This window comes from Setaria italica, chromosome II (genome assembly GCF_000263155.2).
Source record: "Setaria italica strain Yugu1 chromosome II, Setaria_italica_v2.0, whole genome shotgun sequence".
NCBI lineage: Eukaryota > Viridiplantae > Streptophyta > Magnoliopsida > Poales > Poaceae > Setaria > Setaria italica.
Window position 1 is genome coordinate 42,598,859 of NC_028451.1, and position 26,583 is coordinate 42,625,441.

The following is a 26,583-nucleotide window of genomic DNA, read 5'->3' on the forward strand; positions in this document are numbered from 1 at the left end:
GGAAGTAAAGATCAAGTACAAAAATAATCCTTAAATTTAATTTTTTAAAATATTTTTTTCATATCAAATGGTGGATAAAAATCACAGACAAAAGTACTAACAAGTACCATTACCACTAATCCCCAAGAATTAAGAATAACTTGCCAAATCATAAAAGCCAAGCTGTGTCCGCGTGATGCATGAGCTAGACGTCGTGGGTGCAACGTTATACATTTATATGACAGCTAGCACAATGCATATGCATTGCTTCCATAAAATACTAATTCTATATAGTTTTAGAGTCGTGTACTTATTATGTAACTATGGATAGGTTGTTAGAAAAGTAATGGCATAATAATATAAAACATACGGTTAAAAATAAACCTTCAAGATAAATATATATTTGATATTATTAATAAAGGATTAACTCGAGCTTTATATGTCAGATTTAGCGTCCAGTATATATATACCCTAGGGTATGCCTGAGTGGTTGATTTGTTCAGAGAGGAAATGGTGAGACCAAGAACCCGATAATGCGGGAATCCAAGGATTAGATAGATTTTGCCCACCAACGAGGTGTAATACCCTACGTTGTGTGTTTTGTGGATTCTATTGAAGTGCTTGACAAAGCTAGTGCAGCAATAGCGAGATATCAATTCGAGAGTCCAAAGGTTAGTCCCTAGTCACCTTATATATTTGGCCTGCAATCTCGGATTACAGTCATTTTTACACGGAAACAAGAAGTCTGATACGATTACAAACTCTATCCCGTCATATATGGCTAAAATCCATCATGTTAAGATGACTGCCTTGCAGTCCACACCGTCTTACATGTACCGTGCCCCGCACGCCTGGAGTATGAGCTGGGCCATCTATCCTTCGGGCCGGCTGGTATCCGTAACGGTGAGGATACCCTAAGTGTTTACCTCCATCAATATATGCAACATATTTTTTGAAGTAAAATGTTTGCTTGTTTCCCTCGCAGAGGAGATAATAATAATGATACAGTCGAGGGCCCATGTATGCGCCAGGATACGGATGCCTCCGAACGGTCGGGCTCAGCTCCCTCATTCCGTTGATTTGCTTTCTCCTTTGCTTGTAACGCTGGAACAGCCTCTTTTGGCGTGCATGTACTATATCTCCGCAGATAAATTGAACCATCCATATGCTGCATCAGTTCACCAACGGATACAGGCCGTGGTGCCGTCAGCTCCGCACAGAAGACTGCCATCAGGAAGTCGCTCAATAGGAGGGAATGATACAGATATCCTCTCGAGTGCAGGCCATGCAGCCCTAACCCCAAACAGAAGATCCGCGAGCTCCATCTCACGGTCTGATCCCATGAACCCGCTGGTTCTTATTTCTTGAAGCTAGCCTAGTTGCACTGTTGATTTCTGTCCACCCTTTCCACGCATCGCAGTCAGTGCTTAGCCGTGGCTTCTTCACAGTTTCATATTCATCCTGGTAGCAAAGGGTTGATACATTGCATCGATCAAACGATTTGCACTACTACTAGACGTTGAAAGGATATTTTCTAATATAGTCTTAGGCTACAAATTAAAAGGCGTGTATCTACACATCATGCATGCAATGTTGAAAAAACAACTGCTGATTGGTGAACAGAAACGATATTATCCGGTGGAATTCCTGGAAAAAATCATTAGGATTGAAATTTTTCAATGACTATTTGACAACTGCTTAAGTAACTTGTGAATAATTAATGGGTACGAAGGTGTGCATACTTACTGGAAGCACAAGGTAGTCGTGATTTGACCGTGAACCTTGGTGCAGCATTGACAGGTCGATGTGAAGCCGTGTTAGGTTGAGACATTGCCTTAGGAAGAAGAAGATGCTTGGGGTAATATTACAATTGACAACCCGCCCAGCACCGGCTATCCGCAAGGAGAGTGCCCTGATATTAGGAAGGCGTGATATTTGCTCCAAGTCCTGCACACACAAAATTAACATTAGAAGAAACATGTGAAAAACACGCACTACGTGTCTAAAGTGATGTGCTACTGAAATTCTGAAACTAAAACTAAACAAATGTGACAGTACCAATTCCTCTAGCACGGACAGAGTAGGTCTGTCGTCACTTCCTTGTGAAGTGCCAATGCAAACATTGAGATGGCTGGCACCGGGACACATTTCCAGCAATTGCATTGCATTGGCCTGCTGGAACCCTCTATCCTTCAATTGGTACCATTTGAAACCCAGAGCCAGTCGCTGCACACATCGACAGTCGGTGAGGAAGCTGAGGTGCCCCGGGAGGCCGCCCAACCAGCTGATATTGTGCAGCCGCGGAGCCGAGATCTGAACAACGTTGTCTGTGTCCCACTGTGACAGAGAATAAAAGCAGCAGTAGCGCACAACCAGCACCTGGAGATTAGCGGCCACAACCTGCAGCTTGCTAAAGGATTGGATACCATGCGGAGCACCATGGCCAGGGGGAATACCTGTGCCTCCCATCGCTCACCTTGCTAAGGCGCAGCAGCCTCAGGCAGGGGCAGCATGATGACAGGAATTCACCGAGCGAGACGCCACCGCCACCCTGTAGGCGCGCCCTCGAGAGGTTCAGCTCAACTAAGCTGCCGAACGCCACCGTCTCGCAGGGTTCGTCGGGGAGCACAAGATCGGCGTTTTCGTACATGCTGCTGAGTGTCAGGCTTATTGACTTGGCTCTAAGGCGGCGGGGGAGAGTCAGCCGGTCCATGGGAACCGGCGCCGTCACCGAGACGGAGATCGATCCGACGGCACGCTCCATGGCATCGCGGAGCCACGCGGCGGTGCCGGGGCCGAGGTTGGACTCGCAGCCGATCGCCACGTTGAGCGCGGGGATGTCGGGCGCGCCGTACCGCGAGAGCACCGCGCGGGCGAAGGCGAGGAACCGGCCCTGGTGCCGCTCGTCGGAGAGGTTGAGGGCGGGGGCGTGGGCCCAGTCGCCCCGCCACAGCCCGGAGAGAACGGACGAGCGCACGGCGTCCTCGGCGGGCAGGAAGGAGAGGATGTGGTCGATTATTCCTTCGGGGAGGGCGCTGAACCGGTCGCCGCCGCCGCCGCCGCCAACGGCATAGGAGGTCGAGGCGTGCGGCCATCGCGCGTCTCTTCTCGGTCGGTCGCACTTGTTCCGTATGGCCGCGTTGGAATTTCGTGGCGCCGGCGACGACGGTGGGCGCGCGTTGCGAGGGTTTTGGTTCGCCGGATTTGGGGACGGTTTTGTGGTCGGTCGGGGCCTCGGGGGACGACGGTGTAGCTGGGCTGGGCTGACACTTTTTTTTTGGTTAGGTAGGGGATGCTGGGCTGGCCCATGACAATTCGTCGGACGATATGGGCCTGAGGCCCGACGTCAATCCCATATGTTCCATTTCGTTCGCTTGCTGCTCGCAACTGATAAGTTCGTCCGTCTTCCCCGTTGAGGTCGCCGGATAACTTCTCCATGGCTCGAACTCGGTCCCGGCGACCGGCTGCCGGTACCAATCACCCGACCACTTTGATGCGCTGGCCGGCCGGCCGGCCGGCCGGTTGCGGTTGGACATTGCCGACTTGTCGTACGCCTTCGTCATGCATGATATTCCTACCTCTCCGGCACGCTCGGTCCAGATCCAGCATGGGCGGGCCAACTCTCCACTCAGGCTCCGCTTGCTCCCACGCAGTGCAGTTACGTTACGTGAACAGTGATCGTAAAGTAAAAGGGGAGTGGCCATCTCCTGAATGGAAAGTTTATAAGAGAAAGCTTATTGGTTAACGGCGACCCACCATCCAAAGCGAAAGGTGCATCGATCACACTAATCACTTATGCGGGCCAAAAGCTTTTTCTTTATGTATAATTGAAGTTTGGGCCCAGAAGAAGCTGTGTTGGCGCGTTGCAGTTGCGATTGGTCAACCATAACATTCCAGAGGTAAAGCATACTAACCCATTCTCTTCTACTGCCCGGTCATACGCTTGCCCATAACACAAGCAACAACAAAGAGTATCGCGGTAACAAATCGAGGTGGCGATTCCATACCAAACCATTTGTTTACTGGGAACCATGCACAGTGCACGCCGCATGCTGCTGTGTCGTTTGACCTGACGAGCAGCCGGTACAGTACAAACAAATGCGTTTGATTCTCTTGTTCAGACGACACAGCATGGACATCCGCCACACAGAGCAGCAGGGCAGTCAGCCAGCAGTAACCGCAACTGGAAGGCAAAAGAATGGTTTAACCGGCAGTAAAATCCCACTGACAGCGGTTTGGGGGGCGGGAATTCCGAGGCCGGCATGCATGGGCACGCACGGATGGGCGGGGCCACCATTTACGTCACCTGCAAGCTAGACCTAGGCTTGTTGTGAGAATCTCAAAGCCACTGGCAGGATTCTCCGGTGAAACAACGCCGCCGCTGCTGTCGCATTGCCCATGCTTCTTGTTTCTGCAGCTCCGGCTTCGGGACCCCAGGCAGGGGAGCAGTGTTTTGAGTTTGCTCCCTTCCCAAGCAAGCAATTTTGGTCTGTTTTTGGGTCCTTCAAAACCTGCCCCTACCCCCACTACTCCTGTGATGAGGCTCCTTGACTGATGACTAGTGGCCCTTGGACGGTAGCGTTGGCTCTGGAATCTAACCTGGAGTGGTGTCACTCACAAGTAACAGGTTTGGTTATGTGTGTAATTCATTGTTTTTTTCTTGGTCTGTTCCATACTGTAGTTAACTTTGGCATTTCAAAATGGGAAGCTTCCATGTACTCGTTGGCTCACTACTAGGTTAATTAACCTGTAGTGCGATGCATGGTCAGAATATAATGGCAATGGAGATTCCAGTACGACACTGAAGTTGTGCGAGATTAAGTTAATCGCTGAGATTAGTTAACTACAGTATATAAGATATATAACATGGCGTTTGAGTGGTGTGGTCATGTGTCCACACACACTTTGAGAACGTAACATGAGTGTGATCTAAGGAATTGAGCAATTGTATCTCTAGTGGTAGTGTCACAATAACCTCATCTATGTGGGCCAAATGAGATACTAGTATAATCCAACCCCAAGTCCCCAATTAAGAATGCTGCAGCCGCTACAACGCCATGAGCATGACGCATGCGTGAGGCTGTCGCCAACTTGTTGTTATAGTTTTGAGCCTTATCTATCTGTGATGAGTGAATGATCGGATGATTTGAGGATTTTATCGGTTAAGTCCATATGTCATATGTGCTAGATTATGCTAATGGCTAATCGAAAATATTATATTGTGTGTGTTGTGTTGTGTGTAATACATATCTTGTGTGTTGTGTCTGAGTAGGCTTGGATCAAGGGACCCTAGGAGTCCGGACGGAGTCATGGGCGATCCACATGGTGCATGGAAGAGCAAGAGTACACGAACGGGATGGAGACGGCGTCGGTCGAGTCAAGTGGGATGGAGGCAAGTCGAGTAGGCAACCCGGGAGCAGGAGCGAAAGACTTAGAGGCATCGAAGGCTTGGCAAAGGCCGGACACGCGTCGACATCGGTGAGTCACGTTTTGCTGGGTGTGCAAGAGGGTTTGACCGGTTTGACATTAAAACTGGAGGTGAGTCGTGCCTTGCAGGGTGTACACAGCGGTTCATCACTTTTTCCCCGGCCCAACAGAAAGTAAACAGCTGGTTCGTAGGGAAGATTAAGGGGGTGTTTGGGGGAGGGGGTTAAATTTTAGCCCCCGTCACATCGAATGTTTGGACACTAATTAGAAGTATTAAACTTAGACTAATTACAAAACTAATTCCACAACCCCTAGGCTAAATCGCGAGATGAATCTATTAAGCCTAATTAGTCCATGATTTGACAATGTGGTGCTACAGTAACCATTCACTAATGATGGATTAATTAGGTTTAATAGATTCGTCTCGCGATTTAGCCTAGGGGTTCTGCAATTAGTTTTGTAATTAGCTTATGTTTAGTCCTCCTAATTAGTATCCGAACATCCGATGTGATAGGGTTAAAGTTTAGCATCCTCCTCCCAAACACCCCCTAATTTTCCATGGACCATCACTTTCATGCTATAGTGACCAATGATTAGTCAATCATTGATTGTTTGCTTGTGAACGTTCATTGGCTATTTGATATATATTTAATTATTTCCTTTAGCTCTTTGGTTGAATTAGCACCGGAGTTCTGCTCTTAGCTTGTATGCTCAGATTGCTTTTCTTCAGAGCTTCAGGCAGTTCGATTTAGTACAGTAGCAACTGCTGTTATTTGTTCAGTCAATTAATTGCGTGGCCACCAGCTAGGCTTTGTTTCTCAGCTCTGATTAGCTCACAATCAAGTGTTCTCATTTGCTTGCTAGTTGCACTGTTGCTATTTCTATTTGTCTGAAGGGTCAGCATCTCAGCTCGGTTGAATTCATGCGAAATGTCTCTGTCCGGCAACAGTAGACTTTTTAGTCTTTTGCATGCTTGCGTTTTGCATGATTGCGTTGGCCTGTAGCTAGTTAGTATCTTGATCTATTCAGTTCAGGGCAGTAGCATATCGTCGGTGTGGATTTAATCTCTTTGTGCGAGCTTTTCGATGTCTCGTTTTTGCGTTACTTCCGTTGTGCTTTGAGCGTCTCTAATCATTACGTTCCTATGATGAACTTATCACGAGTTGACTTGTGTCATCTTAACGATTAGCAGTGAGGTGTGTTTGAGGTGACAATCGAAATATAGACCTGGTTCTCGAAGAGAATTTTAAAATACTTCCCATTCACCTCCGGTCGCCGTCTCGCTCCTTCGAGTTTGCGCCCGGGCCTCCACAATCGGCGAAGGTTAGTTAATCCATTTTCTTATTGGATTAGTTAATCACTAAACTGGCGGTGAGTGCAGTGCAAGTGATCATTTTTCCTCGGCAAACACAAGCTGGTAAGCCTTGGAAATGCATGCACAGTAGCACTCCAACACGCGATGCGTTTCCTCAGCAAGACGTATCCTCATCAGATCGAAAAGGGCTTGGCGTTGTCATAATCTATTAATTCCTTGGGCACCGCAATCATAGAGTTTTGATGTGTTTTGCTTCTCCCAGCTGAGCTGAGGACCAGGCGAAACATCTCGGTCGCCCTTTCTTTTTCTTTCGACTCGATGATCCAGCTTTTGTTTTGGCCCGATCGATCTTCGATCCTAATAACATGTGGTCCAATAAAATCGAACAATAATCGACACCCTACCCGAGCGTCACTAGCACGACACTATTCCAGGTAGAGTTAGCTGGAGGAGCATTCAAATGGTGTAGGTATGTAGTAGATATTCTGATAGGCAGGTGACCGTACGTCCCTACACTGCGCGGGGGATACGATCGTAGGAGGCCGGCCGGTCCCAAACTCCGATCGAGTCCGACTGTCGGCTCGTATTATCTAGCAGAGCTACTGCACTACTCCACGCCCGATCATCAGGCCCGATCGTAGGCAGCTAGTATAGGTAGCTCAACTACACTGGCCTACTGCATTTGTTTTGTTTCATCAGCTGATGGCAGTTGATTTGATCGCCTCCGCCCTCCGCGCTGTCCGCCGTATCGTGCACACACACGGCCATAGCGCCGCTGCCATGCCCACGTCTCTGATGGGATCGGATCATATCGGCGCTGCCTGCGTGCACGCACGGATGGTCGGATGCCACACCTCACGTGAGGGTAAGGCCATGACGACAGGCCGGCGCCGAACACTGAACGGAACAGGCCACGCGCGGCGTGCCTGGGGCCTGCGATCCCGCCTGCCGTGCCGCGAGCAATTAATGCGAGCAGCAGCAGCAGCAGCACGATCGATCAGCGATCATCGTTGGCCGGCCGGCGTCCCGTCCGTCTGGATCAGGTCAGAAGATCGAGAATGCGCGAGGAAAAATTAATAAATGCTACCACACCCTGCCTGCCAGGTGCCGAGACGAGCACAGCACAGCCGGAGCCGGAGCCGGAGCCGCAGGGGCACGGAACAGCCTGGTCCTGCAGCCCTGTGGTGCTGCGCTGCGTGCCGTCCACCGATCGCCAACCGCCGCCACCAAACCGGCGTTCCCGGACCACGGCCTCCTCCTCCTCCTCCATCGCCCATCGGGGACTAGCACGGAGGCCGGTTGGCGTCGCGTCGCCCGTGGTGGAGTGGAGCCGGGGGGCCGGGTCCCTGCCCCTGATGGCTGATGCAGATTGCAGAGATGTGTGTGTGGGTACTACTGGGCTCTGGAGGAGGAGGAGAGGCCAGCGGGCAAGCAGCCTTTTTGACCATGATGATGGGTGTGCGCTTGGTGGTGACCTGTGCGGACGAACAGATAGATTGGGAGGACCAAATTAAAGCGGGTTTGTCACGGCTAGGTCGCCAGCATCTCCTCTGAAACGATCCTCCTGCCACTCGCTGCAATCCAACTTCGCTTGTTCATTCACTGGCGAAGACAGAGAAGACCAACAGTAAACAAAAAAAACTTGTAAACAAAACTAGATGTGGGATTGCGCATTTATTTTTGCTTAGGAATTTTCTGGCGTGAACATCCGTCACTAGTATCACGACTTTCATTTTGGGTATTAGGACGAATGTGCAACAGAAAAAGGAAATAAAAAGTTCCGTCAGCACCCACCACAGACCACACAGAGAGCTACTCCTGGTTGCCTGCTGGAAGATCAACACCATCATGAAGCAATTGGGAGCGTGACTAGATCACCACAGGTGGTGGGAGGTAAACATTGTTTAGCGTTGGGTGCTGCGCACTCTTGCTCCTTAATTTAACCCTTCGTTTTACCCCTCTCAAAGAGCATCCGAAAAGCACCGAGGTAAAAAGGTTCCCCTGCCTAGATAGAAAGGGACTCGAATGCCCATGTCATTTTCTTTGGTCACTAAACCATGCGTATCAGGCCGTCGGAGCTGTCTTTGCTTTCTAAGCACTGTAACAGCTTACTGCTAACATAGAGTTAATTTACACTCTACAAGTCAACTGTTGCCCCGAGACCTTACCTGGCACTGCCATGTCATGCTATTCCTTTTTATCTTTTCCATTCTTGTGTGGATCGTGCGGCCCACGAGCGAGGTAGCCGCCGCCGCCGAGCCCACAAAACAATCAAATTCCTTTACGGCCCAGAAACAGTGAAACGGCAGCAATATCTCGTGCTGCTTGTACAGTTGTACTACGGGGTCGTCTGGCAGCGTGCTCTCACTCAGCCACGCCCATGAGCCAGGCTCTGGCCAGCCCAGCCAGGCTCACGGGATGCACAGATGATTTTTGGTAAATTTGTATATGGTGGAACGGGAGGTACTGATGATATTTGGCAAATTTGGCAAATTTGCATCTGATGGGCCGGTCTCAATTAAGATTTTGTTTATTAGAATTGGTGAGCTTACCTTGCATCATGTCTGCGGTAGATATACCGACACGACCGAGCCTCCGTCGTGCCACCCACATCCGCTCCTCGACCCCTGCACCACGCCGCAGCTCCCTGGGCGTGCCAGCCTCGAGCCACCACGGCGGCGGCCATGCCCTTTTCAAGCAGGAAGCGGCGCTGTGGTGGGGTGCTGCATGAGCGTCGAGAACAGCAAACCTAGTGTGGCGTCCTATAGCTCATGTGGGTGGGCGTCGCGGCGGCGGGGACGGCATCCCGGGGAGGCGGGCGACAGTAGGTGCGGTGGTGCGCCGCAAGGAGCAACATAGTGCCAGGCTTGGACGCGGCAGAAGGCAATGCGATGGTGGCATCGTCCTCTTTGCCGGCGGTGGCTTTGTCCTCTTCGCGCACGGCCACCATTCTAAATCCCGGAATTGAAGTTGTTTCTCACCTGATTTGAGTTATAAGTCTTGAACTGAATTCCTCCCACCCAATTTGTGTTCCTCATTGCTGATTGAGGCTCCGGCCGTGCTCTGCTTGCTCTCCTTCGACCGTGGAGGGTGCACCGCCGTCCCTCGCGCCCCAGCCTCCCCATTCCCCTTCTTCCCACCGTCGTGGAGGGTGTGCCGGAGCCGCGCATCGCCACGACCTCTGTCACCCCCGGGGTCCTCACCTGCCACACGCCACCCGCCACGACCCCTGCCGGCCGTGTGCCTCCCGAATCGCCGCGCACCACTACAGCCTCTGCAGTCCACGCTCGCAGTGGGTGTCGACGAGGAGGACGGAGCTGCAGAGGCTGCTCTCGAGAGCTGTTGGGACCGTACCAAGGCCCCCTCGAGAGCTGTTGGGGCAGCGCCGTAGCAGCCCCCGCATGTCGTCTCCTCCACGGCCGCTGCAGCCCCGCGTGCCTTCGCGGCCGCCACCGCCACCCTCGCCAACCACCTCTTCTGGGTGCCGCCGTGGCTGCCGCAAGCTCGCCCCCACCTTGTGCTCCTCCATGGCCCCAACGCGTCTCCACGACCGCGTGCCACCGCCCCTCCGCGGCCGCCGCGTGCCGTCATGGCCTCTGCCCGTTCTACGTGCGTGGCGTGAGGAAAACGAAGCGGCGGTGACGCGAACGAGCGCTTCGAGCCTGCACCGCGTGGAACGCTTGATTTTTTGCGTTCCATGCGATGCAAGCTGGGAGGGCTCTTTTACACACAACTGGCCCGTGACCCCGTTCAGACTACCAATTATGGCTACCTGCACCATCTGGGTCTGACCCAAAAATGATGCAGGCCGCTAAACACGTCCTAAGTGTGTAATGGATCCCTGAGATCATCAACCGCGGGCACCATATCTTTCTCCTACGTACGCTAGGGGCGAATCGAATCCAAAGGACTACGAACAGCGGCCACCGCGGAAATGCTCCTTGCCTCCCTGTACCATCCCGTTTCCATTCCACGGAATGCGGCGAGGAGCAGTGCAGAGCCACAGCTCACAGGTTCTGCTCCTCATCAGGGGCAAAATGGGCATTAGTTTCAGCAGGCTCAAATTTCCGTAGCGATCCCAAGGAGGCTCGCAAAAATGCAAAATCAATGGTGCCTTGCAACCTTGGACAGTTAAATGATCCTTTGACAGTTCTACCAACCAAGCTCTTCAGCCTTTGCCTGAAGCAGGTAAAAATTAGCCCGGCGGGCACTGAAGACGCGCACCAACCCGCGGAGGAAGGGATAACGACGGGTAACGGTTTTTTTTTTTAAAACGAACCATGCAGGAGAACGGTTGATTATATTAAAAAGAGGCGAGAGGCAAAATACCCGTAAACGTGAAAGACAATCTCACGCTGCTTACATCATCCATACTACGGAGTACTTTGGGAGGACCATCTCGCATGTGATGTGCCGTTGCAACTATATATATTCCTAAACTGATGTGGAAGAATAGTAGTTGTGAAAAATCATAGTGTCGTGTCGTTTGAATAGGGGTTTGGGCACACATCCTTCTGTTTTGTGGAAAATTGGTTATTATAGGTGAGAAAAAGGTGCCAGATTTGGCACCAAACCATTTCGAGCTCAAAATTCCTATGCATAGCTAAAATCTGGCTTGGCACATTGAGTTTGCGAACCAAACACACCCTACACACCCTTAACGCACAAGTCCATTACATGGGATTACCATAGTACACGCCTCAAAGCCAAATGAGCGTTTGTTTTATCCATATCATTATGTGTATTAATTTTAAAAGTTTTTCCCTTGGACCAATAGGATTGGATTACTATGAAGCAAACCATCGTGTTCCATGAGAAACAAGTGAAGCTAAAATAAAAGGGGCGCATCATTCACCCCTATATAGGCAAAGGGCCAAAGATAATCTCACATCGGCGAATCAGACATCTGAGTGTCACATGGAAATGACCAACTCAGATGCTGTTCGCTTGCAATCTCAGTCGACACAAAAACAACGCACCTCTGTCTCTACCTAGCTACCCCCTCTCCCCCGTCTCCTTCACCAGCAGCCAACCCACCCACGTATAGCAAATCCTTCTCTCTCCCACCATCTTTTTGCTGCCCATATCTTGGTCCAGGAAAGGACTCCCGCAGCAGCGTAGCACCCAAGTGGCCGAGCACGGAGCACTCCATATATGATAGTACGTGCAAAGGGGGAGGCAAAGAACACGAGAGGGAGGAGAGAAAAATCAGGAACCAGCCTTACATATTCCCCAAAGCTCCCCTGCAAAAGCTCCACTCGCCGCAGTCGCAGGGAACGGCAGAGGAGGGCGCCAGGCGCAGCTCAGGATCCACCAACTTCGCCTGGCCCCTCGGAGCCAGCCAAAGCCATTGACTGCTCTGAGCAGATGCGCGGCTTGGGCGTCTAGCCGTTTGGCGGCTTGGGCTTTCTGCGTGGGTGCCGCATCGTCCCGTTCCCACACCTTTGCAATCCATCCATCCATCCCCTGCTTCCATCCCCATCATCGCAGCCTTTTTTATCCCTCCATCGCCGCCATGTTGCTTTAAAGCTCAAAGCTCGTGGGATTGGGGACGAACCCGTCTTTTGCCGGAAAGATGAGCCGTGTCGTCCTTCTTGAGGTGGATGTGAACGGCGAGGAGCTCTTCGTTGTTGACAAGGTACTGCCCCTTTCCTCTACTCCGTCTTCTCGCTTGCTTCCTCTCCTCCATGGATCAAGGTCTCTTCTTGCTCTGCTCTGCTTTGCTGTAGACTGTAGTGAGTGTTCCTCCATAGACGTCGGTGATGAATGGTGATGTCGAAGTTTTTGTTGTTGTATTCTTTCCTAGATTGGCAGCTTGCTGTCTACAGCGAAGTGCGCTACACACTGTTGTGTAGCCGCTTGTTTCTAGCGGGCACCCAGTTCTTGGGGATGAGCGAAGCTTGCCGCATCCTGCTGGAAAGAATCGAGCCTGTTTTCGGCTCTACCTCTTGGAGTTTCCTCTGTCTGAAAATAGCTCCAGCAGATAGTCCGCGGATTTTTGGCGCCACCTCGCCATCCTCTTCCCCAATTCGGTCTCTTCCATCCTCTTTCCTTCCAAGGCCCCCGCAGTGTTTTCCCCTTGATTTGTACCCCGCCGCAGGTTTTCGGGCCGTATGCCGACGTGAACCATCCAGGTGGTTCCATTCCCTGTCTTCGACTGATAGTTCCTGATCCTTTCCCCTGCAGAGGTTGATTCACCTGCCTCACGGCCTGAAAATCCTTGGCTTGTCTGTCGCTTCGTCGCTTCTTCCTGCAGTAATTTTGCTGCCGAGCTCTAGCCTGTCTTCCGTGGATGTAGTAGATGGCTTGTTTGCCACACGACAATGGAGTCGCCTTGATTCCACTCATTATCCTCACCTGCAGCTCTGCTCCCACATCATTTCTGTCCATGTATCACTCGGATTAATCCTGCACTTTTGCCCCCTCTGTGCGGTCTGAAATTTTACTGTCGGTTGTTACTGGTTCAGAGGAGCCGAGCACGTCGCAACGCTTCCCTTTAAGCGCAGTTCCAGAGTGCTCAACTGCAGAGCACAGTGACGCTGTGTTCGTTTCCCCATCACCATCATCAATGAGCTCTCCCCATGCCTGGTCCTTGCCCCCTCTTATTAATGGCGTAACTGTACCGAGCATATCCCGCACCTGCTAATGTGCTTCGTCGTCCTCCCGCCTCATTCCTCCACTGCTCGCGTTAATGGCGTAACAGCTACAGCTCATCTTCTTCGCCCTTTTCTATGCGAGGTTTAATGCCCGTTTGGTGGCGACTGCTAGCTTCTTCCCCCCTTTGAAAAAGCTTTTATACATTCTTCTCCGCAAAGAGAGAGACCTGGTCTTCCTTTCCGCCTGGCGTCGGTGTTAATTTGGATTCTTGCAAGTGGGTGGAGCCTCGCATTCTTGAGGATGTGCGATTCTTTAATGTGCTGACGTTTCTCGTTCTGAATTGCTGTTTGCGTTTATAAATTGCAGGACATTCTTGCGCGGTTCTGTGGTAGGATCAGGAGGTTGGTGGTCGCCGGCGCAGCGTCCGCGAGGCGGCCTCCGAGGGTAGTGCTGCACGGCTTCCCCGGCGGCGCCGAGGCGTTCGAGCTCGTCGCGAGGTTCTCTTACGCCGACGGCGGCGGCGGAGTGGTGACCGCGGCCAACGCTTGTGTGCTCCGCTGCGCGGCGGAGTTCTTGGATATGGCGGCGGACGGGCCCGACGCCGCGTCCACGGCCGCGCCGAGCCTGATGAGGATGACGGAGAAGGCGCTCGAGGAGATGCCGCACTGGCCGTGGCACGCCGTCGTGGACACCGTGAAGCAGTGCCAGCGGCTGCTCCCGCTCGCCGACACCACCGGCGCGTTCGACGCGGCCGTGAACGCGCTGGTGTCCCACATGGCAGTGCCCCCGCCGGCCGGGGACGCCACGCCGACGACCTCCTCGCCGGAGAGCTCGGCGTTCCGGTTCTCGTGCGACACCAAGAGCAGCAGCCTCAGCCTCCGGGGTTCCTGCATCAGCCGCACCTGGTGGTTCGAGGACCTCGTGCCGCTCCGCCCCGGCACGGTGGAGCGCGTCGCCGCGGCGCTCGTGGCCAGGGGCACTGACCACGGCGTCGTCGCCCGCTTCCTCTTCTACTACCTCAAGTGCCGCATCGCCGGCGCGAGCGCGGAGGACAAGAGGGCGATGCTGGAGGCGTCGGTCGCCGTCATGTCCGGACTCGACCGGAGCGCCGTCTCCTGCAAGGGCCTCTTCGGCATCCTCAGGATCGCCGCGCCGCTGAAGCTGACCGACGCGTGCCAGGAGCGGCTCGTCGCCATGATCGGCCGCAAGCTCGACCACGCGACGCTAGACAACCTCCTCGTCCCGGCGCCGGCCGGGACGGGCAGCCTGTACGATGTCAGCCTGGTGCTGAGGTTCTTGGAAGCCTTCCTCCGCGGCGACGCCCGCGACGAGCCGGCGAGGCTGAAGAAGTTGGGCAGGCTCGTCGACCTCTACCTGGCCGAGGTCGCCCCGGACCCGTCCCTGCGCCCGGCCAAGTTCCTCGAGCTCGTCACGGCGCTGCCGGCTCCGGCGAGGGACTGCCACGACGCGCTGTATCGCGCCATCGACGTTTATTTCCAGGTACATACTACTACTAGTGGAGTAGATTCCCTTCCGACAACGTCCTAATTTGGACAGCATTTCGCATCACTCCGCATTAACTTTCTTCTAGAGAACAATTACTTCGCATTAATTGCTAGCGTGTCAGTACCCCCTCTGAAGTCCTTTGGAGTATGCAATTCAGGCCTCAAACTTCTGAATGTTCCCTGAATTGTCTGATTGGTCAGGAAAAAGAAAAACTTGACCTGTTAGTAGTTGGATGTTATTATGTTACTCTGTTCGCCAATCGACTTGTTAATTCGGAGCTCAATTAAATGCTGATCGCTGTTGATGGTGGCAGGTTCACGCTCGCCTGACGGACGAGGAGAAGATGAAGATCTGCAGGGGGCTGAGCTACGAGAAGCTGTCACCGGAGTGCTGCAAGCACCTGGCCCGGAACGGCGGGTTCCCGACGAGGGCGGCGGTGCAGGCGCTGGCGTCACAGCACACGGTGCTCAAGAGCCTCGTCCTCCGCGACCCGGCCCAGCTGAAGCCGGTGTCGCCGTCCCCTCCCCCGTCCACGGGAAAGCGCCGCGAGACATGCTGCCACGACGACGACGTCGGCAGCGGTGGTGGCGAGAACGACGGGCAGGTGATCCTGTACGCGGGGCGGCTGGACCTGACGCTGGAGAACCAGAACCTGCGGTCGCTCCTGGACGGGATGCACTGGCGGGTGATGGAGCTGGAGAAGGTGTGCAGCCGGATGAAGACGCAGATGATCAAGATGAAGGCCAGGAGGGGCGGCGGCCGCACCGCCAGGTCGCTCCCCAGGATGTGTTCTTGATCCACCCCACTCTGCTGCCATCCGTGGTTATCATAACCTCACTGTGCCATAGCGATGTACATAGTGCTAGAATTGATCAAATGCAGGTCTTAGCAGATCTGCATGCTGTATTTCTTCTTTTTTGGCTTCATTTTTGCCAAGTTTCCTCTGTGCATGTATGATGTGGTATCAGTTCGTGGTGATTGGAAAGGAGAGCCAGTTTGAGTGGTCCTAAAGTAGCGAATCTTATCTGAAAATATATGTGACATGCCTGAAGAATCTGTAGCTTGTGTGTACAGGATAATTGCTTCAACTTTGCTTCAGAAACAGATAATATAATAATTTACCAAGCATAGATAAGTACATTGTCTGCTGATTATGCAGTGCTCTAAAATGACCTTGTGCTGCATGATTCTCTCACTTTCTTTAGGCCAGTCTCATGTCAAAGACTAGGAAGGATGAAAAGGATTTTAAAAAAAGTTATGAGCTGCACGTCCTCGCTAATCTACTGGTTAACCCCACAGGCTTGCAGTGTTAAGGGCACGATAAAGGCAGGCAAGGAACATGACATCATGGCAGGTAAGGTCTCAGGGGAACAGTTGACTTGTAGTCTCTAAATTAACCCCCCAAACCTGATAATTACACTGTTACAGTGCTTAGAAAGCAAAGGACAGCTCTGACAGCCTGATGTGCATGGCTTAGTGGCCAAAGAAAGATCATGGGCATTCGAGTCCCTTTCTAGGCAGGGGAACTTTTTGGATGCTCTTCGAGAGGGTAAAACAAGGGTTAAAAGGAGGAGTGTGCAGTGTCCAACCTTAAACAAATATTACTTCCCACGTGGTGATCTGGTGGCACTTCCAATTGCTTCGTGAGTTCATGATGCGATGATGGTGCTGATCTTACCACAGGCAAGTCCACCTTTGTTAGATTCCAAGCAGAGTCTTGTTCTTTGGGTGGGTGTCTGACAGAACTTTTTATTTCCTTTTTGTTAGTATCCAGTAGTATAAGGACTAGAGCCGTTATGCCAGTGAGCTTGGTTTTAAGCCCAGGACGCGTGATTAGTGCCCCCCGAAGTAACCCAGATGGCCCTATGCCAAACATGTGGAGAGGGAAGGTGTTCCAAGAACTTTGGCCTGAGCAATTCAAGGTGACTTGTGTTTAACTTCAGAGTACATCCAGCTCTTGCTGAAACTTTTTTGGACATTCGAAACAGGTCGTAAGCCTGGATTGGAATGGGAGACACATGGAGAGAAAAACTGTTTATTTACATACTGGTGATATTTTTACTGAGAAGAAAAAAAAGGAATACTAGTCCTACTGGTGACTCAACACAGAGTGTTGGATAAGCAGTGTGTCAGGAGGCCGATCAGCAGGCAGCAGCAGAGATGCTCGTCACCTAGCCAGGACAAACAACTCCCTTTTCCTCCTGCAATCAACCTTACGCAGGCCATCAAGCACACACACTCATGGTCAAAAAGGCTGCTGGTCTCGTGTCCGTCCACAAGCTGAGAGCATCGACGAACCCTCACCCTTTTCCGCGGCCACAGGCCAGAGGCCACGCACCCACGCCAGCGCCAGAGCACAGCCGGCGGCACCGGCGGCCGGGGACCGTGCCGGCCGACGCAACGGGCAACGGCCTCTCCGTGCACCGCATGCGGCGGAACACGGCGGCGGCCCAGCGACGAATATATTCGCTCTGTTCTCCGTAACTCGCGATGGGTGGCACGCGCCCGGCCGGGTTGGACGCGAAACCTGAATGGCGAAGCCCATAACTGATAACTCCATGCCATTAGGCTCTGGCTCTCCCACCCCTGCTGCTCTGCCCGGCGGCCGTTCCAGCTCCGCAGCTCGCCAGCGGCGCCGTCAGGCGAGCATTTATTAGTTGCTCGTCGACGGCACATTCTTCTGGCCTGGCCTCACCTGTCGTCGGCGTGGGCGGGGCTGCTCGATCGGTGGGTCATCCTGATCCGGACGGACGGGACCGGGCAGGCCGGCTGATCGATCGGGCAGTGACAGTGAGCTAGTAGAAGCATTAATTGCTCGCAGTCTCGCAGCGCGGCCGGCCGGTTCGCCCATCTCCTCACGTGCACGCGCAGGCAGCGGCGACATGATCCGACGTGGGCAAGCCACAAGGGACGGCCGTGTGCGATGCAATGCATGATGCCGGCGACGTGAATACTGAATAGGCGATCAAGCCAGAGCCTCTGCTGCTGCGGGCGACCTAACCTAACCAAGCAATCGAGCGGAGAGATTCAGAAACCGCAGGAGTATACTAAGATCCTACGTAAATGATCACTTAGACCACACACATTGATCATCGCTTAATTGCGTGCGAAGAACAACGTTTCCATGGGGAGAAAAACACGCACAAATATTTCACCGTCCCACATTGTTCCGTCGTGGAGGGCGCGTAAATTAATCAGTTGGCAACAACACCACGCATGCCGCGTGCGTCATGAGTCATGACCAGAGTTTCTATGGGGAGAAAAAAAAACACAAATATTTCGCCGTCAGGTATGCGTCATGACCAGGGTTTACAATTTCGGTTTCTGGTTTTTTCGGTGGTAGCGGAAAAATATCGAAATTCACGAAATTTCAATATGATTTTAGCCATTTGATTTGCGTACACTAACTTTGAGATATATGAGCGTACACTAATTCACTGTTGTTGTCGTAGTGGATACGTGTCCTCTGAGTACAGGTTGGGCATTACCCTGTCACGTCCGACATGTTCAGCTTCAACTTTGGGCATCTAATACAAGTGTGCGCTCTTGAGTGGGGGCACACTTCAAAGGCAGCTAAATTTTTAGAAGGTTAAACATGATGAGAATTTGGCTGGTGCATCAAAGAAGATCAGTTTGGTGGCACCGTGTCACCCTCAGCTGCAAAGCAAGTCCGGATCCTTAGCGTGGAGTCCAACAGTGGAAGTGGCGAGTCCCCACGCGTTCAAGTTGCCTTGGAGGGCTAGGATCCGGTACGGTGTTTTGGTTGTTTGGTGTGTACGGTGCTGCAGCGATGCTTCAGCGTTGGGTCCTACATAGCGGTGGCCTTTCGGTGTGGTGCAATGTGCTCCTCTTTTAACTTCTACCGATGCAAGGTCGTGTTGGGAGATCGAGGATCGTGTGTGCGTGACCTGAGAACAGCGACAGCATGGTGGAGGTGTCGTGGTAGCCGGCTTGCAGCGGACTGTGGCAGCCAGTCCTAACTGGTTTGGCATGGGACATTGTCAGGGACGATAGCGCTTGCGATGATGGCTACTTGTCGGCTTTTCTCCCGAGTTGCAATGGTGCGCGTGGTGGTTCAGTGCTAAGGCGTTAGCAATGCGCGGCTTGTGTCGATATCTCAATCTGACTGGCCACGGAGTTTGTTTTGTTTTGAGTTGAGTTGAGTTCAACGTGATCCATGGAAGGTTACCTTTGTTGCATTGTTGTTGTACCTAGTTTGAGTTTATTCTTCTTTTTAATATAATTAGCAGCTGATTCGTTTAAAAAATGTGAAATAATATTTAGGAATCACCTCGGTTTTGTTACCACTGCTGCTGCTTGCTGTTGCTTGTGTTATGGGCAAGCAAATTAAAGTGCGGTGGAGGCATCGGTCAGCGGATGGGTTAATTCTTTGGAGTGCCACCAGGAGAATCTTGAGTCTTGACAATGGTACTGAACTTTGTTTGCTTCAGAAATATAGTAATTTGTCAAGTACGTCTGCACTGCTTTACTATGTACGATGATTTTTTTGGCAATGATTATCTACGATGATTATGGTACAAGACTATTTGGCTTCTCCTTTTTTCCTTTTGCAATCGGGGATATGGCAAGATCGATCGATCAAAAGCATTATTCTGCTACCTGCATGGCTGCAACTTGCTTTTTAAGAAGCATGATTAGTGCTCGGGGATGATGGTCAGGAACTCAGGATGGGAGAGATGCTCGTCACCTAGCCACGACAAAGCCAAAAGACCCCTTCCTAAGGGCCGCCAGGGGCCACGACGCCGACCAGACCAGACCAGCCAGCGCCTGTGCGACCGGGCTGCGGCAGCCACAGTCGACGGCCTACTGACGCAGCGATTTCTCCGTCCGCCATACCGCCACACGTGCGAATCGCGAAACGCCACGTCGGAGCACAGGCCGTTTCCACTAGAAATTCTGGCGCGGCGTTGCCGCGGCTCACTTGATCGTGCCAGTGAAGTTGCTTGAGTGATCACTTTCAAGGATAGAAGAAAACATTATGTTGAGAAAGATCTCATGGTTGAATAGTGAGAAATATTGGATATGAAAGAATTCAATCACCGATTACCATTTTTGGCATATACTCCCTCCATTCTTAAATATATGACATCGTTGACTTTTTACTTCAACTTTGACCACCAATATCTATTGAACAAGTTAGTTAACTAAAGTAAAATGTGTATCATCATGTTTATTATCAAATGTACTTTAGATTTAACTTGTAGGTTTATCTATTTGCAAAAATATTTGTAGAAAAGAGTTTGCCGTACGCAGATTTCTCTTATAACAACAGTTATCAAGCTAGTCTTAAGATGGTCCCGTTCGAAGCGTTATACGGAAGAAAGTGCAAAACGCTATTATACTGGAGTCAGACAGGAGAAAGTCAGGTTTTTGACCAGAAATTCTTAAAGAAGCTGAAAGACAAGTTCAGATAATTCGAGATAATCTCAAGACTGCACAGTCGCGACAAAAGAGTTATGCTGACACTCGGAGGAGGGAACTGACATTTGAAGTCGGAGATTATGTGTATCTTAAGGTATCACCTATGAGAGGTCTTCGACGATTCAAGGTTAAAGGGAAACTACCACCTCAATACATTGGTCCATTTCAAATTCTGGAAAGAAAAGGAGAAGTGGCATATCAGTTAGATCTACCTGCTCAATTATCGGATGTTCATGATGTGTTTCATGTTTCTCAATTAAAGAAATATCTTAGAGTACCCGAAGAATAGCTACCACTGAAGATCTTAATGTGAAGGATGATTTGACCTACTCGGAGTATCCTATCAAGATATTGGAAACATTTCAGAGAGTCACTCGGAGTAAAGTGATCAAAATGTGCAAAGTATAGTGGAATCACCCCTCCGAAGATGAAGCCACCTGGGAAAGAGAAGACGAGCTTATTGAAGAGTTTCCTCAGTTGTTTTCCAATCTCTCCGAATCTCGAGGACGAGATTCTCTTTAAGGGGGTAATTTTTTAGAAAATATAATAGATCCAATGGCTATGATGATTTGAATCTATTGATTGATGGTCGGATGTTTTGCTTTTTTGTGCGAAGTTCTAGAATTTCTCTTTTTCTAGAGTGTCCACCTAGAAATTCTAGGTAGCTTCATCTGAAGGTTTCAAAAGAGTCTCCAATTAGTAATAGTAAGTAATGCAGTGTGTGCAGCTGCCGTGACTTCGGCGTCTCCACGGCGGTTGCCTCCTGCCGCCCCCTGCCTCGCCGACCGCTCGGCGAAGAGCTATGCCAGTGCCGCGGCCAGCAAGGTGGTGAAAGCGACGGCAGCTCTCGCGTCCATGGCCGTGGCCATGGCCTGGGTGGCAGCGAGCCTGCGAGAGGCGCGTGGCAACGCGTAGAGTTCGTGAGCAGGGGATGGATGCGGGGGCCGGGGGGTCTGCATGTGAACGCGTAGGGTTCATGGCACAACGAGCGCTCGATTTTGGCCCGATTCCTGACCAGGATTCGTATGTAGAGATGCTCTCCGGCGGCGAGAGCGTCGTGCTTCCGATGAGTCTGTCTGCTACAATCCGGCCGCGGATTCACTGCTCGCCACCAGATTCCATCCGAGCAGGGCAGCATTTAATGCTCTATCCACATTATCACAACGACCCTCAGAACCTGATCGATCCGGATGCATGGACGTGCGCGCGAGGCCGGCGGATCCGCGGATGGATCGGGCGCTGTCACACGAATCACAAGCCGGAATTGGCATTAATTGCTCTGCTCCGCACCGCGCGTGTCCTGCAACGGCAGGCGTGTATCTGTGCTTGATGATCTGCCCGTACAAACTGCGCTAGGCCAGCTACAGCATGGGGCACTGCACTGAAACCTACCAGTACCACACTCCAGGACAGCCGCGCGCCTCTCCTGCTCGATCTCAAGAACTTCTCAAGTCTTTATCGGAAAAAAAAAAACAACTTCTCAAGTCTGAATGACACCCGATGAATGGTCCATTTCTGTGGGCTACACTGCTACTACTCCCCAATGAAAGTTCAGGTTCCATGCTACCTGCTTCATGTGCATTCATCTCAACGTCAAGTTCAGATTGACTCGTGAGCTGACAGCATCTGCTAACTCCTGGTAGTTAATCTAAGCACTGGATCGATCGGAGCAATGAAAGTGCAAAAGGCATCATCAACTATTTCATAAAAAAGCCATCAAGAACACGCAGGCGTCATGCGTGCGTCGATGGCCGATGTAGCGGCTGCAGCTAAATTAATTTGATTGGAGTTGGATTATACTAGTTGGATTTGGCAAAGTTAGATAATGATCAGAGAATTTATTACGTACTCCACTAGTGATGGAGTGCCATACAAAATTTTTCTATTGCTTAGGACATACTCATGCTGTCAAGTGCGGGGATATGTACACAGTACACCACGCAAGCAAGGGCATCTTAGTTAAGTAATCGTAGTGATTATCCTAGCTAAACTCCAACGGCTTCCGTGTCGTCTTGGATTCTCCATAGACATTTCATAGTAAAAAAAAACACTACTGGCGCAGTCCAGTGTAATCTCATTGTTGATGTGGCTGCATTCTGTATTGGTACTGCAGCTGCGTGTCCGGATAGTAGCGCGACGAGTACTAGTACATGTGGTCCAATGAGTATGGAAGTTTCCCATTTTGAAATGCCAAAGTAACCGTGCAAGAATCCCAACGAAAAAGACCAAGAAAACAATGAAATCGCGCACACATGACCTGTGTCATTGTGTGTGGCTACTGATCACATACTCCAAAGACAATGCTACTCTACTCCTACGGCCATGCATGCACGCTCATGAGCTCATCTCTTGTGGTCAAGCTAGCCGTCAAGGAGCATCTAGGGTGGTGTATTTGTAATGGCAGGTTTTGAAGGACCCAAGAAGGGACCAGAATTTGGTTGCTTGGGAAGGGAGCAAAATAAAAACATTGCTTTTCGCATGGCTTGCCTGCACTATCGTTGGTGTTCCCAAACCGGGGAAGAAAGGCAAGCATGGGCACAGCTAGCGGCGGCAGCATCGGTCCACCGGAGACGCAGTGCCGGTACGGCAGTAGTGGCTTTGAGCTTGTCAAAAGCTTGCAGGTGACGTAAACGGTGGACCATCACCCTGTATGTAGGCCCCGGAATCCGCGCCGCAAAGCGCTGTCAGTGATCGAGAGTGTTAGCGGTTAGACTAAACTAAACAGGAGAGAGATCTATCAATATACTAATTACATGCAGGCAAATCGGTGCTGCAGAGGCAACCGTCAGAAAACGAACGAACGGGTTAAAAACCTTTAAGCCATGCGTGGTGCATTTCTGAATGCAGTCGTCGTTGCTTCACTAGCTAGTGAGCACTTCCCAAGCGAAGTCGTAGGTTTTTGCTTCTTGCTTTCCTTCGTCTTCACGACTGTCGTCAGTACGGGATCGATCACATCAGAAACCTTAACCGGATGGAGCTGCTAGCTGTTCTAATCCAGGTTTCAGGCATACGCATGCATGCATCTCGAAGCCCTTCCGTTGCGAGTCGCTTATTGTCAGTTTGACTGCATTACTGGAGTATTTGTTAACGCTTGGTAAGCACCGGAACACGTGCAAAGGCACCAGAAAGACTAGGATCCTACGGAAATGATCACTTAGACTGCACTCATCGCTACGTATTACGTCGCGAATCCAAGGAAAAAAAAAGATTTCGCCACCGTCCATGCATCGAGGAAGAAGCCCGTGGCCGCAATTAGATAAGGACCAGAGAAGTTATCGCAAGGAACTGCAGTGATCGATTAACCTAAACTCGCCCCAGTTGAGGGTGCCGTACGCGTTGGATTCCCCACGACCGACAACTGATTCAGCTGCCCTGCTACCTGTGCTGCTGTATGCCTGTGTGCCTGTTCCATTGCCTTGCTGCCTGTAATATAATGCAGACAAAGTTGCGAAGGCGCACCTGCGTCTGCGTGTCTGGATGATAATTCAGTACCGGCAGTTTCCAACGCCATGTCTGTACTTTATGTGAGCAGCCGGAAGTCAAACTTAGATTAGATCATCGTCATCAGGATGTGCAGATAAACAATACTTGAAGCAGATAGCACTTGTAAATTTTTCTGAAGAATTAGCATCATCAACTTGTGTTTGGAAGCAAGCAACTGTATCTTATATTGTACCACCTCATTAATCAAGCATTACACCACACAAGTTAAACTAGTGCATGCGGAGACAGTGGGTATGGAAGGTTCCCATTTTGAAATGCTATTCAAAGTTGCTACTTTGAAGGGCGTCTCCAATGGTACGAGCTAGTAGCAGCTCTAAGAAGGTAAGGTCCTGTTTTCTTCCATCTTGCTAAACTTTAGATGCTAAAAGTTGCTAAACTTTAGTTGCTAAACTTTAGCAAAGCTGTTTGGATACTCTTGCTAAAAGGCATTTAATGAGCTGTAAAAGGACCTATCTACCCTTATTAAAGGTGCGCAGGAGGAGGGAGACAAGCAATAAATGAGGGGTATATGTTGTCCAGCCCACCTTTTAGCAAGTTTTAGCAACCAAAAACTTGCTAAAGTACTAAACTTTAGCAACTCAACTTTAGCAAGTTTTAGCAAGAGTGTTTTGCAGTTTAGCAGCTCAAAGTTGCTAAACTTTAGCATCTAAAGTTTAGCAAGGTGGAAGAAAACAGGCCCTAAATAGGCAGGAGAGAATGTAGCATTGGGTATTATGCTGTGAGAGATAAGTGCATCAGGAAACGTTCAAAACTATCTCTTACCTCTATGCTAGTCTCTTTCTTTTCTCACTGTTCAACAAATAAAATATTGATTCAGCTGCAAGAATCCCAATGAAACAGACCAAGAAAACAGTGATGAATTGCACGCATGACCTGGCCTGCGTGATTGGCTACTCTACTCATCCAGATTGAGCAGACAGTGCTACTGTTGTCAAGGAGCATCTTAATTATATTAGGGGTGGGGTAGGGGCAGGTTTTGAAGGACCCCAAAAGAGACCAAAATTGCTTGCTTGGGAACGGAGCAGAACGAAAACAATGCTTTTCCCCGTTTCCCAAGCCGGAGCAGAAAGGCAGGAGCAGCATGGGCACGGCAATACATACACAGGTAGCGGCAGCACCATTGGTCCACCTGAGTCTAACGGAGCAGCAGGCCAGCAGTAGCGGTCCGGTAATGCTAGTGGCTTTGAGATTCTCAGAAGCTTGGACAACAGGTGACGTAAACGGCGGACCTTCCTTTCATGACCCCGGAATCCGCGCCGCAAAGGGATGTCAGGCCGTGTTTAGTTGGGGAATTTGGGAGGTGCCAAATTACTGTTAGAGCACTGTAGCACACTGTAGCGTTTCGTTTGTATTTGTGAATTATTGTCCAAATATTGACTAATTAGGTTCAAAAGATTCGTCTCGCAAAGTACAACAAAACTGTGCAATTAGTTTTTAATTTCATCTACATTTAGTACTCCATGCATGTACCGCAAGTTTGATGTGATGGGGAATCTTCTTTTTGCATAGTGTCAAAGTTGGGAGTTGGGAGTAACTAAACATGGCCTCAGTGAGATTGTTAACGGCTTAAACCAATCTAAACGGGAGAAATCTACTATACCGATGTACTAGTAGCAATGTCTTTGGGTTGCAGCTGCCAACTGGTCACCAGTGAGGCAGTGACCAACTGCCTGCCTGCGTGTGCCTGAACCCTGAACTGAGTGATGCAAACACACTTGTCTTGTCAGTACTCCTTCGTTTACACTCACAATTTCTGTCCATCCGTGCGTGACCATGTGTGGTGTGTCCGTGTTCCTGTCTTCCTGAAGGAGAACTGGAGGTCTGTCGTCGTCGTCGTTTACAGTAACAACAATGCCAAACCTCAAATGGTACTGCAGCTCCTCATCTCGTTGCGTCACTTGTGTTCTGGGCAAGCGTAGCGTTCGCAGTCATTCGTTCAATCGTTCACAATCACAGGGGCGCCCAGTCATATCCGGCCGTATGTCCGTCGGCACGGCAGAGCATTGATTCCTGGTCGATCCCATCACATTCTCACCTGCCGTCCGCAGGGGCAGTCCGCAGCCGGGCAGGGGACATGCGCACGACGGCACGAGGCCCGGCCGGCCTGAGCCCGATCGATCGATCAGGGCAGTAGGGGGCTCAGCGCTGAAGACGGGATTCGGATCGTACGTGCTGCCTGCCGCGCGTGGCCTGTGCACCTGCGACATCCTCATGCAAGTCTAGGTGACGTAGGGGGCGTTTGGATGTCAGGGGCTAAACTTTAGCCCTGTCACATCACACGTTCAGATGCTAATTAGGAGGACTAAATATGAGCTAATTAAAAAACTAATAGCAGAACCCATAGGCTAAATCGCGAGACGAATCTATTAAGCCTAATTAATCCATCATTAGCGAATGGTTTCTGTACCACCACATTGTCAGATCCTGGACTAATTACTCGTATTAGATTCGTCCCGTCATTTAGATAATGGGTTGAGAAAACAGTTTAAGTAATCAGAGAAAATTTAAAAAAATCTAATCATCATGCAGACATACTGATGTGACCGGGGAATAAGAACAGCTCTAAACATAGCAAACGCCTACCTTCGCTACATAGGTGTGAAAACGCGATGTCTCGGTTTGAGTTGTGAACTCTGAGATGGGCACTCGCACAGATCAGAAGGCTGGTTTAAGGGAAGAGCGGTGAACCGCAACGATAGATCGTGTGTTGCCATGCCGAGGAGGTGGGTGTTGGCGTCCTCAGTCTAACAACCCCTGATTCCTCCCTGAGAAGGTAGAGGCTGTAGAAAGCTAAAATAGTGTTCCCAGGAGTT

General features: G+C 50.8%; 2 protein-coding genes across 3 annotated transcripts; one reads left to right on the forward strand and one right to left on the reverse strand.

Annotated features, from left to right (window-relative positions):
* Nucleotides 1-1,871: 1,871 nt before the first annotated feature.
* Nucleotides 1,872-7,991, reverse strand: LOC105913812 (putative F-box/LRR-repeat protein At5g02700). Its single transcript, XM_012843743.1, has 4 exons — nt 7,819-7,991; nt 2,456-3,083; nt 2,183-2,316; nt 1,872-1,926 (listed from the first exon to the last, which is right to left on the reverse strand). Exons 1-4 carry the CDS (start codon nt 7,989-7,991, stop codon nt 1,872-1,874), a joined length of 990 nt encoding a protein of 329 aa, XP_012699197.1.
* Nucleotides 7,992-11,685: 3,694 nt separating this feature from the next.
* Nucleotides 11,686-15,933, forward strand: LOC101758727 (BTB/POZ domain-containing protein At3g22104). Of its 2 annotated transcripts, none has more exons than XM_004957892.3 (3): nt 11,686-12,359; nt 13,685-14,818; nt 15,138-15,933. In XM_004957892.3, the coding sequence occupies exons 1-3, from the start codon at nt 12,297-12,299 to the stop codon at nt 15,618-15,620; spliced, it is 1,680 nt and encodes a 559-aa protein (XP_004957949.1). In that variant the 5' UTR covers nt 11,686-12,296; the 3' UTR covers nt 15,621-15,933. The 2 variants fall into 2 exon arrangements, with proteins under 2 accessions (XP_004957949.1, XP_004957950.1); XM_004957893.3 differs by lacking the exon at nt 11,686-12,359 and adding an exon at nt 12,373-13,592.
* The last annotated feature ends 10,650 nt before the right edge of the window (nt 15,934-26,583 follow it).